Raw genomic sequence first — 18533 nt, forward strand, 5'->3', positions numbered from 1 at the left:
CAGGTCTCGAAAGCCAAGTTGTAGTGTAAGTCCTATTGCTATTATTGCTATTAAAAATATCAATATCCAAAAGTGTCCGAAGTTCTTTTTTCACTTGGTTAGATATACTCACCTCAGGTAAGTAGACAGAAACAAGTGGAAAAGAAAGGGAAATGAAAGTCTTGAAAGTAAAACGGAGACAAATTTACCAGTCTACAATGCAGTGAGCAGAGAGGGTCGGTAGATCATACTGAGTCGTTGGGTCGCAGTGGGTCACGATGGGTGGTGGGTCACAGTGGGTCACATGCTGTTGACCCACGACCCACTGACCCATTCAGAAAACTTGACCCACTGACCCACCGACCCACCCCATCTCTGGCACAAATGCAACAACAATGTTTGCTTTTGATATTGTATACGAGTACATATGCCTTCGCAATCGCCGCATGTGACGGCTTTCTGCACTCATAAAAACGCACACCATTTCACACTTGCTGTCGGCTGTTTTGTCGGTGTCAGTTTTCAATGCTTTTGCCATTCCCCAGTTTGCAAATAGGGTAAAATAATAAGAAACATATAAGCCATTCGCTACTCCCCCCCCCCCGCCCGCAGTCTTTATTATTATAGTGTAAATTCTGAAAGTTTAGACTTCGCTTTAGTTGATGCAGCTAGTAAATTTGAAGAAATTGTATTTTGTGTTCTGCTTCTGAATGGTTTTAGATTTTTTTAGAAAAAGGAAAAATCTTTACATCTGTGTAAAAAATTGGTTTTCTACGTGGCATAAATTATTAGTAAACTACGTGTAGTTTACATAAAAACATGTAACGTGTAAATTACCTTGCCTACCAGTGCCATAGCTAAAGGCGGTCTATAGTGGCACCAGTTATTGCAGTAACAACAAAGGGGTGCATTGATGAAGTTACATGCAATGGATGAAGGGATGGTGACAATAGATGCAACGACAAGGGTTAGAGAGAGCAACGGCCTGATCAGGTTCGTGAACCACAGAAGCATAAGTGGTAAAGCTGGAGAGAGAAAGTCTGAAGAGAGATTCTAATAAAAAAAAAAAAAAATGTCTCCAAAGTAAGAAGTAATTCCAACAACCCACAGTTGAAACAAATTTGCATAAGACGTCCATTGAGAAGAAGAGTATCCAATCCAAAAGGTCTACCAAGCAAATTCGTTAGAAGGGGATCCAGTTCTTTGGAAAGGATAGACCACTATTAAACCCGAAAGACATTGAAGATGGCCTACATTCTAATGAGTGTACAGGATCGTGTGAATCGTTCCACTTAATATCGAAGACAGTGCGGACGAGGAATGTTTGTACCGTAGTCGACTTTACTGGCTTGGTGAAACTGTGAGGAATGGATCCGCTGTACTAAGTGCATTCGCTGGGCTCATGAACTCAGTGCTGGAATGGATGATGACCAATGGAAATCATACGCATCTGATCTTTGTACTTCTTACGTCAAAAAGTGATATTCGAAGCATAAACTTTTAAGCTTTGTTTTTTATGCAACTACTTGCCTATAGAGCTATCTAGTAATTTGTTAAGCAGTTGTAAGTTGTACAAGTTTCTATGTTTACACGTTAAATATAAGTTGAACACACGCAAATATATTTTCGTGGCTAATTTCAGACTTTACCTACAAGTATCCATTCCTATTATATAAATAGAATATTGTAACGCTAATTCTGCCGTGAACTGTGTTATATATGCCCTGATTCTAAATGTTTATGTAATACACGAGATTATCTGGAATAACTCGATGCAGTAATGCACTTCAAATATATCTTATTATCCTTCAACGTATATTTTGTTCGACACCTTAAAATATTGTACATTCAGATTACACAAGATGGTTCCTCGTTACATCTATATCTTTCTAGTTAAAATACTATAGCAACGACATTAAAACAAGAAAACAAATCGTCATAGCAACGATAACAAACAAAATCTCAGAATAATACCAATTTAAATTATTTCTTTATATTTCTTCTTCTTCTTCTTCTCCTTGATAGTTTGTGCCTTTTTAAATAGCCCATTTTTCCCGTAAATACAAATAATACTTAAAAGTACATAAGAAATACACAATATCTTTGTAATATATTGTCATCCGATATTGGAACACCCTTATCCGATATTAGGGCATCATTCTTCAGCTTTAAGTTTTTTTTTCTATTTTGTGTTTTTGCAGTTACTTACAAGCAATCAATTACTATAGACAGGACAACAATAATCAATAAAAAAGATAGATCAGTATATAAATACTCGAAGTTTGACAAAGATTTGTTTTCATCTTTGTCTCGAATATCCGATGTTTGGTCAGTTTACTCTACTTGTAGTGGTTTAATAATTTCACGATTTATTTCTCTCAGTATCATATACCCCCAGGGTGGGAACCACCGGATTAGAGTTTAGTGTCGCTCTCAGCAGCTAGACTATATGAGGTATGGGCCTACAGTTTAATCACAAAGCGCGTACTCCAACTGGCAGCACATCTTTACTTTTACGATTAATCAGGGAAGCTTAAAGTACCGGTAAAAGTGATTTGGTAATTAGAAGTTACTGGAACGTTATATAAGCGTATTGTAGACACAAATTGGGTCACCTGAAAAAGAAAATCAGTTACCCCATTGTAAACTATTCTTGTATATGAGTAAAACATGTATACTCAATGTATTTTCTTATCTTGTTACAGGTCTTTTGGTGTATTTTTTATACGGGATTCATCACAGTAAAGAATCTGAACCGGTTAGTGCATACGCCATCTTGATGACGTCATCGGAAGCAGTTAAAGGCCAATGGGGTTCGATTGAGAGTAGCCATGCCTCCCTGTCACAAGTACAGGAAAAGGTTTCGCCTTCAGTGCAGTCAGTGGCAACGGATGACAAGAAACCTATCGTCGAAGAAGAAGAAATACCACAGTAATAAGGCAAGGAATATCGAAATTAACTAGCCTAGTGAATATTCAAGCAAAGTACTGTATGTTTGGTGTTAATAGTGGAAGTTTATTTAAGATGTATGGTGTTGTCAAAGACAAAGCTTTGGCCTTCTTCTGTAATCGGCAGTCTTCTGTTAAACATGTAAGACATGCTTTACACGGAGACGGAAGTATTAATGAGGTAGCATACGTGCTAGCCTGTGAGTATTTTATATATCTATAAAGGCATCTGTGAACAATGAGAGGTTTTACACAGGAGTATTTTCTAATATAGTCAGGGGTAAAAGTGAGGGGGTACAAAAGGGGACGAAGTCCCCCCCCACTTCTAGAAAATATCTGATATCCCCCCTTTTTTTAAAAAAAAATACAATGGACAAAGACACGCAGTGGGGCAGCGTGTCGTTATGCATCCACCTAGTCCCCCTACCTTTTCAGATCCACTTTTACCCCTGATTATAGTATCACCTTCATGTACGTTTTTAACTTCCGAAATACTGAAGGTTATGGTCACTTATGCGTGAATTGAATACTTAAGGTTATGGTTAACTGAATGCCTTAACGTTATTAACATAACTGTTTAATACCTTTACATTGAACGTTATAATTCTTAATAACGATGCAGTAATTAAATTCGAAACGTAATAAAGGAAACTCAAATGTAGATGACAGTGGGTTTTCCTTATGATTTTAATAAGCTACGGAATTTTCTCAAATTAAAGTTTGTCTTCAGCTCTTACGTCAAGAAATTTACAAGGTTTTGCTAGAGTTTTGGATACTTTTTGTTATTACTTGTTGCCAACATTTGAATGAAATAACAAATAAATTCCTAGTAATGAACAAAATGAAATATAGTAAATTTACAAGGACAATTTTTTTTTTGACACTTCTTAAGAGTCTTCATCCCGGCGAAATTAAAATACCGCTAATTTTACAGTAATTATGTGATATCTTCAAATAGATAAAATATAATCGAAATGTGGAACAAGAGCACCCTAGACAATATCATTTTACATGAGATACTGCTATCACGACTCACTTATCTGCTTTCGATTTCGAGCCATTTTGAAAATCGGCATTTATTTTCGCGTTTCTAAAAGGCTGAAAACGGAAAGCCACAAGGTGACTTGTGATAACGGTACCTCACGCCAAATAATATTGTCTAGGGCGCTCTTGTTCCATATTTCAATTATCTTTTATCTATTTGAAAATATCACATAATTACTGTAAAATTAGCGGTATTTTAATTTCGCCGGGATGAAGACTCTTAAAAGTTTTAAAGCGACCATTTTATTTTTTTGAAAGTATATAATTTACATCTACGTTTACAAAAGTTATTAAGACAACGTGGATATGTCAGCATTTTCTCGACGATATTTTGAGATGTAACAAACATAAGAGACGTTCGTAATTTTCATTAAATTTTGCGACTGAATTTATATAAATATAAAGCAACTATTTCATAATTGAAGAAAGTATCAGATTTAAATAATTGTGTTTTTTTTTTAAGTTCACTGTTGATATATATGGTTTGAGTACATTTGTTTATGTTACTCAAGGGCAGTGGCGGATCCACGGGGGATCAGGGCAATCGCCCCCCAGAATAGGAAACTTTCTTATTTTATATATATAAATAAAACTCATCCCAGAATTTGAAGCTCTTAAAAGTAGCTCTAAGTAGCAGTATGACAACCCACCGCCCCCCCTTCAGAATTCGGTCCTGGATCCGCTCCTGCTCAAGGGAGCGGAAAGTGATAGTTAATTTCATTTTTCCCCTACTGTACAGCGCAGAAAAGTGAAATGAAATCTTTCAGTTTAACGTCCCACGTTTTTGTGCCTGTTAGGCTTAGGGCACAAATAATTTAGGCAAATGCATAATGAAGGAATAATTGGTATAATGAAAATGTGGGAGGAAACGGGAGTACCCCCGAGGAAATCCACGGGCACGATTCACTTCTGATGAGTCAAGAAATAAACCTCCTGAAAGTGGATAACATTTTTTTTAAGATGCATTTTGAGACGATTTTTGCGAAGAAAACAATGTGTATTTGTAACCATTATGCTTATGCTGGGGTAAAGTAAATCTATACGGAGGAATGAAATGCGGCTGTTGTTTCTTGAAGTTTAGCATCCATTCTTAATACCGAGGCTATGTGAGATGAGGACCTATAGTTTTATAATGGAATCCGAACCACCGTAATAGCGTTCAAATTTCAATGTTCATCCACCTGGAATAAAATCCACGACCCCGTGCACAGAAAGTGCTCCCGCAGCCATTAGACCAGCAGGGAGGGCTACCAAGGCATGGAATGTCGTATATAAAACACAATTTTTTAAAGATATTAAGAATCAATTTTATCGTAAAAGCAGGTAATATGTATACCTTTTGAATTGGCATCCCTATTCTCAATGTACGCTTATCTTGTACCATCTATGAATTAAATTGTTGTGAATAATGTAGGTCCCCCCCAAAAAAAAGTACACTGGAAAGAGGAAGGAACAGTACTGCCATCTATTAGCAATAGACCATTTTTGCATTTATACTAAGAATATAATGAACTTTCTCTCGTCACCGAATAAGTATTATTTTTAGCAGGAGCGGATCCAGGGGGAGGCGATCGGGGCGATTGCCCCCCAGAAGAGGAAACTTTTTTATTTTATATATAAATAAAACCCATCACCGAGTTTAACGCTCTTAAAAGTAGCTCTAAGTACCAGTATTACAACCCACCGCCCCCCCCAAAGTCCGTCCTGGATCCGCCCCTGATTTTTAAATACCAATTTCATTCATTTTTTTACGAAAAAAAATATCCTTGAAAAATATCTTTCATCCTTTAAATTCTCTTTACAAAACTGTTTATTAGTATCACCGATCTGGAAAATAAAAGTTTTACTGGTTAAACCAGTGATAACCAGTTAGCTGACTGCAAATATACATGAAAAAGAAAAACGAACAGAAAAATGTTACTGGGAATGATAATATATTCAAATCTTTTTAACTGTGAAAATATTTTTTTCCAATATTTTGGTTACCTAAGCCGATTTTTCAAGGTAAGGAGAAAGGTGCAGCTCCGATGTATAGAAAAGTACAGATTTCATATAATTATTTTCTAATATTCGTACCTTCGGCTCTAATTAGTCTAGAACATATGAAACAAGATGCAAGATACTTGTATCCAGAATAGAGCAAATATTCAGAAAATGTTTGACGCTCACTTTCAGAAAACTATCGCCTGGGGGAGGGGGAGAGACATGGCCGGATTAAAGGGGTATACGTGCACCCCTTTTCGCTTTAAATATGCACTACCTAAAATTAGAAATTAGCAGTGAAAATAGCAACACTTTCCGAAACTTTCTGCCGTCATGTGTCCGTTTGAGGCTGAAAAGAAAGCGGAGTTTTGCGAAAGCAAGAGTTTGTCTATTTTCCCAAGATTGAAGAAAAAAATCAGAAAGCAAAAGAGTATGCCTCATTCACACAACAGAAGGCTAAAGGCATTAAAATAATTCAAATTTAATTCAAATGCACTGGTATTGTGCTGCCAAAATGTCTTGAGCCGTGGCAAAAATGCGAACTAACGCTCACACCCTCACACACCCACGCGTTGAGCCAATAATGGTTCAGCTGCTGCTAAGCGAGAGAAAGCGAGTGGAATTCCTTCAGCCGATAGCAGCGCTTGCAACGAAAGACTAGGGATCAAGTCAATGTAGCATACCTATAGTTTATTGGTGCATCCTTGTCAGAAAATCAGTGGATCCGGCCCTGGGAAGAGAAGTGGCCCTCAAATATAATTCTTGTTTTGTCTTCATGCCGCATTTCGCTATAGACTGGCCATCGCTGGGTTTAACAAATGATTGAAGTTTTAAAGAATCTAATGTCCAATTTAAAACCTTGATTCTCCAATAGTAGCGATAAGAATGCGAAGATAATCTGAATAAGTCAATCAACTTATGTTAGAAAATCATTATATATATATATATATATATATATATATATATATATATATATATATATATATATATATATATATATATATATATATATATATATATATATATATATATATATATATTTTAAAGCTTCAAAGTAGTTTTTGCTAATTTACCTCTATGTGAAGGATAATTTCAACGGCTATCCAGCCAGCTTATGAGTTTGTTGAAGCAGACTGTCCCAACCTACTTCACTTATGACGACCCCCTTCCTTTTATCACATCCTCTTGCCAGCGACCTCCGTAAGTAATTTCAAATTTGTAAGAATTTTCTTAATTATTGATGCTTACTTGCTTCTGGTTGCATATTTGTCTGTAGGACATATAGGAAAAGGAATACGAGTTCGATGAAAGGTATGGAATAAAAATAGGTCTATCAAAATAACCAATTCAAAATAATCTTTAAAAAGTAACTATATGTTTCCACTATTACGTCCTAATTACAATTTACCTTTTTCACATTTCTTTGCGACTCTCACGTATTTCTCTTGGGACTTCCTTAGGGGAGTTCCGAGCACCAGGTTGAGAAGTCATGCGTTAAAGCAATCGATAGTACTGAAAAAAGTGGAACATAGTTGTTCGACTTAAAGGCAATCTGTAAATACAATATATAATAGAAAGACGAGGTTTGTCAACAATGCACTTCGATTATAACGATAATATTAGGACATAATGAATTAGAAAAAAAAAATACGGAAAGATGAAGCGTTATATCAATCGGTAAATCTAATCAAGCTGAACCAAATTACATATAGTTTAAGATAAATCGTCATGCGTAATTTTTGAGAAAACCGACAAAAACGAATGTTTATGGCACTTGAAAAAAGTGTCACTCATTGCCAATATTAAGTCCTAAACGCGTCACCTGTGAAGATGAAATTAATACTAAAATACGTATATCACCATCAAATCTTTTATTATGACTCCAGTAAGATGAGAATATACATTGTGGTTCATGAAATTTGATAAATAATCTAAAATTATTCTTGACTCTTGATTTTTTTTAGCAATTTTTTAGAGTTGTAAGTACTGGGAGATTATAAATGATTCTTTGGGTTTTAAAATGAAATATGTTGAAATTTGTTAATACAAAATGTTTGTGCTAATGCTAAAATGTGAGAAAACATTTGAAAGCTTAATTTGTCATAATCTTAGCTTCTGACGTCAGATGGCAGGACAAGTCTTATTTCCAAAATAATACCTAAATGGCAGTAGAAAGTATTATGTATTTTGAGATATGAGACAGATAGTTTGTAACTGCACCGTCAGGTCAGCAGATAGTATCGATAGTTTTAGATAGTATCGATTGTTTAAGAACACTGATAGTCTGTGTAAAGGTACAACCATAGGACGTATAAACGTTTGTGATGAAACAGTGGATGGAATTCCAAATTAGAGCGAGTTTTCACATGGCCTCGTAGATCTTCTGAAATGAATGTCTGTTATTTTTTCAATTTGGGGGCACGTGAAAGATACAGTATATGCCTCCTCTAACAATAACTTCAAGTGAGCTCGAGGATAGCATTACAGTTCCATTTACGACCATTAATAAAGATATGCTAGAACACGTGTAGGGCAAACTAGACTACTGTATAGGTACCTGTCGTGTAATGAAAGAAAGCATCAGCTAATATTTGTAATAGTATGCCTAAATATTGGAATGTCTCTCTGTATTTTCCTGTATCATTCGTTAATGGTACATTTTTAAATACAATCCTTTCAAACCTGATGAATCATTTGTAATCACCAAGTATTTCATAGAGTTAACGGAAGAATAGTATTGATAATTGAATGCTATAGTCTTTCCTGTACGCATAGTATTAACCAACTAGTTTTGAACAACTTTTCTTACGATTTTCAGCGTAACATTATTTCCTTTTAAAAATTTAACCAATATTGAAAAATATAGTAATATGATAAGAGATATGCGAATCGTTCTAAGGTTTCTCTCATATGCGCCGTCAAAATGGTATTTCTTCCTGAAATCTGCTCCCAATTTCTTTCCAGTCTATTACAGTAACAGTTTTGCAATCTAGTAAGGAAAAAAAAGACGATAATTACAACAATGACAGGTTATCTCTAATTTCCAAGTTAATATCTTAATCCACTACAACTTTGTCTTAAAATATCAATATCCAGTGCTTAAGAATATTATAACATCGAAAACCGTTGAACCCCCAATTAGAGTATGGCTAGTTTTAAAAAATCAAGTCCTGTACGTTACAGTTACGAAATAAGATAATACCTAAGCTACTAAGATCCAATCAGTACTGTAATCAGTGGCGTATTTAAGGGCGGCTTCCGAGCTTAAGCCCCCCGAAATTTTATTTACTATTTAATATCTTGCAGAATTTTCATATTTCTAGGAATAAAGTTAGCAAAGCCCCTCTACCCCGAAACAAAATCGTAAATACGCCACTGGCTATTATACAGTCACGTTCAAAGAAATTTCCAAAACTCTCTACGCACAATTGCAATTATCATAGTTTTCATATAAAAGTTCGAACTTAGAGGTTGCAAAATAGGTGAATATATATATATATATATATATATATATATATATATATATATATATATATATAATACGTGTTAATTTGATTCAATTCTATTAAGACATAGGAAAAAAAGGTATAAACATTCTGAGAAGAAGGAGTTAAAATATTTTTAATTTCAATTATTGATTTTTCAGAAAAAAAGAAAAGAAAACAAATAGGTAAACTTGTTTACAATACCAAGAATAGCAAACAAAAAAATACGGGATTTTACAAGAGTACGTTTTAAGGAAGATATTACAGTTGTCTTTGAAAACTTACACTTTATATAACTGTATTAAATAACTTTTAACAAACTGAAACCTAGTTGTTATATTAAATTTTAAGATAAGATAAAATTAATGCACAATATTTGTTGTGCTAAATATTGGTGCCAAAAATTTGACAATAAATATCTCTAATAGTAGAAAACTTTTTTCAATAATATCTTTTTATTGGTGACAACTCAAATTATATATGAATATAAAATTATATAAATAGATTAGAAAATTATATACTACGTAAGATATAACTATTTTTCAAATCTTTACTAACCTTTTAAAACTTGCATAAAATCTTTTACATAATCTTTTAAAACTTACATTTACTTGAAGAATTCGATGAGATTGTGACTTGTGCTTAATTTTTCTAACAGTTTTTTAATATATTATAACGAACGTACACCTTATTTCATAAAACCATAGGGTTTTGCATTATGAGTTAACCTTTCAATAAAACCACATTATTTTAAGTATTAAAAAAAAAAACCACTTTACGGGTTCACTCGAGCAGACGGTTCTACCAAATAGAAAATTAATAGGTAAAATATATTGTGAAACACTTTTCGTGAAGGGATGAGAGTGTGAATATACAGTAAGTAATTTCAGTGCACAGCATACTGAAATTTTGAGTGATAGTGAAAATATTGTATGTGTAAATGAGATTTTCCACTATCCTTATTGATGTGTATACCCTCCGTCGCTGACGCGCCTGCTCCCTAGGGACTCTCCCCCTCACCTCCGCTCGAGCTCCCAGCTGCGCGTCTGCTCTAACTCGGTTAGATACCATTCGTGGCTTTTAGTATCCACCTAGTACAAGTTGGTTCGTTTTTTATGCACTGTAGTGTCTACGCCATACATCCACACTGTATCTACATTGAGCCTTCCTGAATTGAATCTGCAAGTTGTAACGGAGCTTCTCATTTAGTGCATGCTCTGGTGAAAGAAATACAAAGCTCTAACCTAACCTTAAAATATAAGAAATATGTCGAAATTTTGTAGAACCGTCTGCTCGAGTAATGCCCACATAACTTCTACATAAATTAATTTCATAAAATATTTTAAAAGTCAGTTATTCTAGTCCATTAAGTTGCTATATAGTAAATCCAAGATATAGCTACTGGGTGCCATTTTACACTAAAAAATGGTGCATAACGGAAATTTTAGGAATGAAGTTGAATAAGATAAATTATGTGGAAGCAAGGAACTATATCAGCTTATTTCTGCTAAAACAGAGGAAAATCTTTAAAAGATTATCATTAAAATTAGCCTATAAGCTAGCCTATAAGACAAGATTTGGAATCGGTTATTAGTTTATCTAATAGAGTTTTGTAGATACTATCTGGCTTACTTTCTACATTTTTGATATTCTTCACTACCATTAGGTTATTCCCAAAAAATTTGAAATAAAGCATGGGAATGATTTAAGAAAGAACCTTAATTTGCCCATTTATTCCGAAGTTGGTTGTCTATCTGCTTTTCGACAAAAAGCATAGTAATGAAAATTTAAAAATCATCAATTTCTAGGACCACTTTTAAAAAGGGTATAATAGAGTAGGTTAGGGTAGAATAGACTAAGGTAGAGATATGTAGGATAGGGTTTACTTAGGGTTAGGGAAGTTTGGACCCATAGAGTATAATTTCTCGTTTCTGCGTAAGGATACCAATTGTAGCTCCGCTATATACCTGCTGCCATCTTCAGAATATAAATTCTCCTTACGTTCCCACAATCCAACTATGCGATAACCTTGCGCGAAATAGTACCCTCCGCTTGCTAAATAGTTCCATGTTTATAACCGAAAATAAAGAAAAATAAACAGAATTTCCGTTCTCCGTACATATTATCAAGCACACAAACAAGTAAATTATCAATTTCTTCCTGGTAAATTTTCAAAATTTTGCTAGAAATGGACGACCGACTTTGGAACTTATCCCTTAATTTTGATAGTGGTCCAATAATTTTAAAATTTTTTTAGAAGAGACAATCTTTCTTGAAAATAAACCTCTACTTATGTCTTAAGGTACATTACTAGTGGAAAACAAGTCAGTATTCAGGGTATTTGTTAAAAAACAAAAAAGACTGTCCTACGACTTAACTTGTACTACGTAACTGATGCAGAAGTAAAACGTATATGTATGTAATTTTCATTTGCTAATGGTTGTGTTGATTTGTTGTTGAAAAATAAGAGTAAGACATTAGTAAAAATGTTATTTCCGGAAATATAGATTATAGTTTATTTGTAAATAATATTTATTGCTGAGTGTTAATGCTAATATTAATTGCTATTTGTTAGCACACAGATTAATTAAAAGTTCTGTTCGACTTGAAAATAAAATATTTATTTTGTATATGTATTGTTAATTAATACTTTTGAAAATAAATCCTTCGTAGATTTGATATGAAGGATACAAGGGAAAACCAAGGTTCAATTACTGAAATACGAAATACAGAGGAAAATACAAATAAAACTTTGCACCACATGCAAAGTAACTTAAGATTCTCCAACTTGCGGTTTCCAAACTTTTTGAGACAGAGCCGCTCTTCACATATCGCATTTTCCGTGTTACGCTCTGTACTCCCCCACCAGAAAAAGAGAAGGCTAGGTCAATTGGATTATATAGGCCTAGTTGTTTTAAAATCATTTGGTTATTATTTTAAGTGGTTGGTTTGGAACTTAGCGTCCTTTCAGTACCGAGACTATATGATGTATGAACCAACGCTTATTGTAGAATACGAACCATCTGATAATAGAACCTCCGTCAAAGGAGCATATACGAAATTTCATGTGATACAACATGTCCGTTCTGACGGTTGCTTTCTTTTGTTTTTTCCTTCCTCCACGTGGCCATAACAATCAGGCAAGAAGAACTGTTTCTATGGCAACAGCACGTTTAGCCAATTATAGTGGCTCATTTCTCTCGCCCTTGCCTTGGTATGCACTTCATCCTTTCCGCACGTTGCCAATTTGAATATAAACAAATGCACATTGTTTTAGTCGAATGTCAACTTGAATACTGGACCTGCTGGTTATTGAGAGCATTTCTTTTAGTTCTCTTTTGCGTCACTTAATTTTATAAAACTGAGATTTACTTGCAGTGAATAATTTCGTGTTTCAATACCCGACGCAAAAGCTGGCAACACAGCATTGAGCACCACATGCGTGCAGCGAGCTGTCAGAAAGGACAAGTAGTATTAATTGCAGTTAAGTCACATCGCTATGAGGGAGCTTTGGTATTTCAAATGTAATAGTAATAACAATAGGGTCTAATAAAACACATTTACAAAACTGAATAATAAGCAATTTATTAGATAGATAGATATTTACATCCGAGGTAGGTCTTGATCTCACAAAGTGAATTCTTTCACATCAGTTTTCATTTTATCTCATTCTTTAAAATATGTAGACTTAATGAAAAAAAAAATAATACATATTACACTTTCTTATGCATTTTAAGATTTATACTTTCGTCTTGTAACTGCAACGTCTCAAAACCATGACGCAGCGTTCCTCAGAATTGCATCATAAGTTTGGAAATCCCTACACATAGATTTTAAAATGTTTGTCACTAAATAATTGTTTCAATATATATTTGCCGTGTTTAAATTACTACTAACAGAAAATTAATGGTACTTCGTTCTTCCTTGAATCCTTCATAAAAATAACTTCAATTATACATCTCAAAAAAAAAGAAAAAAAAAGAAAAAAGAAAGAAAAAACAAAAGAAAGAAAGAAAGAAAAGAAATATATTGTACATTCATACTGTTATCCCTGAAAGTTTGATCAACATTGTAGGCACATAATTCTTGGAAGTAAGCCTAAACATGCTGTTAAAAAAAAGAAAAACCTATATTTTGGTGATTTGTTGTATCGGTAATTTACATATTTTTAAAAAGAAACTAACACCCTATAATTATGCCTCGAGGGTAAGGGAGTCGGTGATAATGAGATAGATGGTACCCTAATACTTGAATGACGAATGGGAAGGAACTGGAGAATCGCAAGGAATCCCCCTCCACATACAGTGTTTGTCCACCACAAAGTCCAATTGGTGAGAACTAGGGTCGAAACAGGGACCTCACACGTTAGAGGTAAGCACTCTACCACTGAGCTACCGTTACAAAACAAAAAAAACGCGTTTACAATGAATTAAGCAAAGATAAAATGAAATAAAACAAAAATAAAAAAGATAGCAAAAAGAAAGGGCAAAAGAAAACGGAAAGAAAGAGAAAAGAACAAAGGAAAGATAAAAAACACTACAAAACGAAAAATAAAAGATAGAAAGAAAATGAAAGTATACTAAGGAAAGATAAGAAGGAAGAAAATAATAAAGAAGAAAGAAAAAGGAAAGAAAGAAAAGAACAAAGGAGAGATAGAACACTAGAAATTGAGAAAAGGGAAGGCAGAAAGAAAATGAAAAAGAACTATGGAAAGATAAGAAGGATGAAAATAAAAAAAGAAACATGGAAATAACGAAAATGAAAAAGGGTAGAAAAAAACGTAGGATATTGTATATATCACTAATTTTCCATATAGACAGCGATAGTGTACATGTTTGTCCATACATTTTGAGCGATCAGTGCAATATTGATCAACCTTCGAAGGACACCCTGTATAATATTTTTCGCTTTTTAAATTTAACAAACTTTGTATGCATTCTCAACACACAGGGAAAGTGAAAAATGAAACAGAAAATAGAAAGGTTATTGGATTATGTAAGTTGTTTATTTGGCGAAGATAAAGGACGAAATACACATATTTATGCATTTGTATATACTGTAATATTAATGTTGCTGAGAGAGAGAACAAGTAAATATGATTGTTAAATGTTTGAGAAATATTAAAACATATTATTATATATGGTTGTTAAATCTGTATGTATAGAACACATATATATAAAACATATATTTTTTATTGTTTTACTGCTACATACTGTATGTTGGTATCAAAAGTCTATAAATATCTTTACTCTTGTATATATAACATGTATGTGTGTGTGTGTGTGTTGTATGACGCTACTTGAATGAAAGAAGGTCAATGATACTGTATACAGATATATACAATGAGGTGAAGTTTCTATAGATATAAATGGTAGTAGGGCCGAATCTATATATGACTGATGTGGCTCAGTGTGGAGTTTACTCTTTGATGCCCCTCGATTTAATTTGTTTCCAGTTAATAGTGTGCTCAAGGGGCTTCGTGTGCTGTTCTCTTAAGTAAAAGGTTTTGCGACTGCAAGGACGCGACGGCAAATTTGGACAGCAGTGTTGTAAGACTTCAAGTGTTTTATAGAATTACTCTATAGATATCACTAACGACAAACTAATTATGCTTCTTAAAATTACATTATTCTGGGAAACTGTGATAATTAGGGATAGCCAGAACCGGTTCCTTGCGGAACCGATTTTCGGCTCTGAACGGATCCGGTTCCAGAATCAGTTTTTCGGATCCAGGTCTGGAACCGGTTCCCAAGATTTGGCCCTGGAACCGGGTTTTCGAATCCAGGTCTGGAACCGGTTCCTAAGATCCAGGTCTGAAACCGGTTCAGGACCGGTTCTAAAAACCGGATCAGCAAGAACTGGTTCCGCCGGAACCGAAACTTTGTGGCATCCCTACTCATAATGTTGAATTTTGTAAATATGATTAAGTTTAGAAACACAAGTTCTATCATTCATCATTACCGTATGACAGATTAAAAAAAATTAAAAAATGAGATATTCCAATAGATATATCTTACTGAGCTGAACAAAATTAACAAAATCATATGAACGAATATACATCCTTATGCGTAGTTTGCGAGAAAATTGCGAGATTTTTTTTTTATGAACTTAAAATTGATGCTGTAGTCATACACTAATCATACCACGTCATAAGATGAAACTGATGCTACTTTCATCAAGCTTTCCACTACGACCTAAGAAAACGCCAGCACACCAGTGGCGGATCTAGCCCCGTGCTAAGAGGTACCTAGACCCCCTAGTTTTATTTATTTATTTATTTATTTTTGAATGACAAAAGTAATTGAAGCTATTATTTATATATTTTTGAAAGTTTATAATAAACGTTGCCTTTTATTCGTTATCGGAAAATTTAAAAAAAAAATGATATTGCAGTTTATCTGTTCTGCAAGGTGTCAAACAATACTTGAGGTCCTCAATGTCAACGTTCAACTTAGCCACAATATCCATCAGGAGAGTTAATTTGGAAACTTCTGCAAGATCCATGAAAAATGTATACCTCTCATAATTTGGGTTCTGGCTGTCCCCTTCCATAGTCTTTACATTCTAGATCCGCCACTGCGGTACACGTGGTGCCCCCCCCCCTTATGTCCATGACGCACCCCCCCAATTGTCTACCCGTAGGTGTTCTTCCATGAAAAAAATCTTCTTTTCGATTAATTTTTACACTCCCTCAAACATATTTATACAGATTTTTACCCTCCCCCAAATATTTCAATGACGCACTTTGCGTCATAGCCCCCCTTGTGGGCACCCCTGCGAGTATGGTTAATGAGAAACTCCCTAAAATTATGATTAACATTTAAATTTAATTATTTTATTATTTGTTTGAATAATAATATTGTCCACAGACAGTGCCATATTTAGGGGGGGCTATCGGGCTCAAGACCCTCCCCGATATAAATATGTAAGTTTTTCGCATTCCATGTACAACAATAATCCTTCTTACCATTTCTAAGAACACTATTAACTTTCCATTTTCTTATGCTCTTTGTTCAGAAATAATAATGTATTTGTCAAATTTCATTCCACGTAAGAACTACGTTCATCTTTTTTTCTTTTTCTTTCGTCTATTCTACTGTTCTGTCTCTTTTTCTTAGTGGTTACTTTCTTTCGTTTCTCCTATCATAATTTCGACCGTTGTTAACTGTGATTCAAGTCGGCCATCTTCAGTAACACCAAAAGAGGAACTGATAAGCGAAACTGGTGAGCGTCATTTTAGATTTGCTTGGGGAAGGTGGTACCGACATACAAGTTTCAATTTTTTAAAAGTGTATTACTACATAATCGATTAAAATATATTTAATTCTCAAAATCAGGTGGACAATTGTCCCTGTGCTTATCTAGTGAAGCTGTTGAGTGTTTGGGTTTTAAAAGGTAAAAAGGAAAAAAAAATATAATTGCTTATTCACGTGTTCTGGATAGCTCCCACCCCCGAAACAAAGTTCTAAATACGCCACTATCTATAGATGAGGTATCAACCGAAATACGACACCGAGTATAATAAAATTACACGCTTTAAGGTAACTTTTTATAATAAATTGAAATTGAAATTCTGTTGCATAGTTTTCAAGAAAAAATAAACTAATTTTTATGGTCCTTTCAGTATGCTGTTTGTTGTAATAATTTTCTGCTGGAACAGATTAATTAATTATGTACTGTGCTACTATAGGCCTACATGTAAAACAAGTGCACAATTTCCTAACGGTGAAATATATATACTCCTAACAGTGATACGCATATTATATTACTTTCAAATGTTTCAGTGCCTGCTCCAGTCAGCAGCCATTATTGCTTTGGTTTTACGCTAATACATCCTTATCACAATTTTGTAAAATATTTGAAGCCTTGCTGTCCAAACAGTCGTTCTTCATGTTTTTAGTTGCGGTGGTTGTGGTTCATTTAGCAATACTTACGTTAGTTGATAACACCTGCTGCAATTTTTAGAGTTTTTAATACACTTTTTGTTATGTTTAAGAAACACATAGTACATTACAAACTGAATTCTGTTTTTTTTTTTTTTTTAATTAAGAGAAGAGATAATAGTACTTCTTAATTTACTGAGTATTTATTTAACAATCACCAGATACAGCTCAGAGGCTATTTTATACTGGATATCTAACAACAACAATAACAACAATGGAAAGGATTTGGGAAGGTATCGGCCAGGGCCTGTTTTAGTAGGTATCATCCCGGCATTTGCCTGGTAGAATTAAGGGAAACTCTGGAAAAGCCTAGTTAGGATGGTCAGCAGCGGGAATCGAACCCACGACCTCCCGAATGTGAAGCCAACGCTCTGCCACTTGATTGGTTTTAAGTCCAGGAAATCATTGACAAAGTTGTGTGTGTGTGTGTATGCAGTGCTTTATCCAGTCTCCTCGATATCGGCGGGGGGATCTAATGTTGTAGGAGAGAGAACATACTCATCATCTATAGATGCTGAACGTATATTTTTCAAATTTTTTGGAAGGGAATTGAACTTTGGTTGTGCCGATTTTCTGCCCCCTAACATGTCGGGATGTCTGGATAAGACACTGTTGTATTGTTCGTGTAAGGGGGAAAGATGTTTTGTTTGTCAAATAATATGTTTATGTGACATATACTATATAAAAAGGAATGTATTTAAAACAATGTAAAAAAAAAAAAAAAGAAAAGAAAGATGTTAAACATTGACGAATCCATTGTTGCTGGTGAATATCTATATAAAGTATGTATTGTGTTATACTATACGTAAATCTAGTACTGTATATATTGCGTTCTATATGTATTGTGTGAGAGATAAAAAAATACTTTTAATTCTACGCTGCTTTATTTTCTTGTAAGACCTCACAACTCGACTGTTGTAGTGGCTACATTATAGCTAGTGTTTCTTTCAGGCATGTTTTCTTGGGGGGCTGTGTCTCCCGGAGCTCTGAGAGTGCCCCCGGAGGAGATAAGGTTAATACGTACGAGAATGGTACCAGCAATGGGAGATAAATAGTTTCAGAATACAATAAATAAATTAACCTATATATGTGTAACCTGTATATATAGGGTAAATACAGTTGTGATGGGCACTGTCTAATGATGGGCACAC

The 18533-nt window shown here is 34.3% G+C and overlaps 1 protein-coding gene across 1 annotated transcript in view; it reads left to right on the plus strand.

Moving 5' to 3' along the window:
* The window catches only part of LOC145671841 (cationic amino acid transporter 4), an 85074-nt gene extending 81248 nt beyond the window's left edge, over window positions 1-3826 (plus strand). Inside the window, exon 6 of the mRNA XM_081741067.1 lies at window positions 2685-3826. Within this exon, the coding sequence (XP_081597193.1) occupies window positions 2685-2914 (230 nt within the window). The 3' untranslated portion in view covers window positions 2915-3826. The remainder of the gene's footprint in view (window positions 1-2684) is intronic.
* Window positions 3827-18533: the final 14707 nt, after the last annotated feature.

This window comes from Thermobia domestica, chromosome 15 (assembly GCF_964235325.1).
Source record: "Thermobia domestica chromosome 15, izTheDome1.hap1.1, whole genome shotgun sequence".
In the NCBI taxonomy this organism is placed as follows: domain Eukaryota; kingdom Metazoa; phylum Arthropoda; class Insecta; order Zygentoma; family Lepismatidae; genus Thermobia; species Thermobia domestica.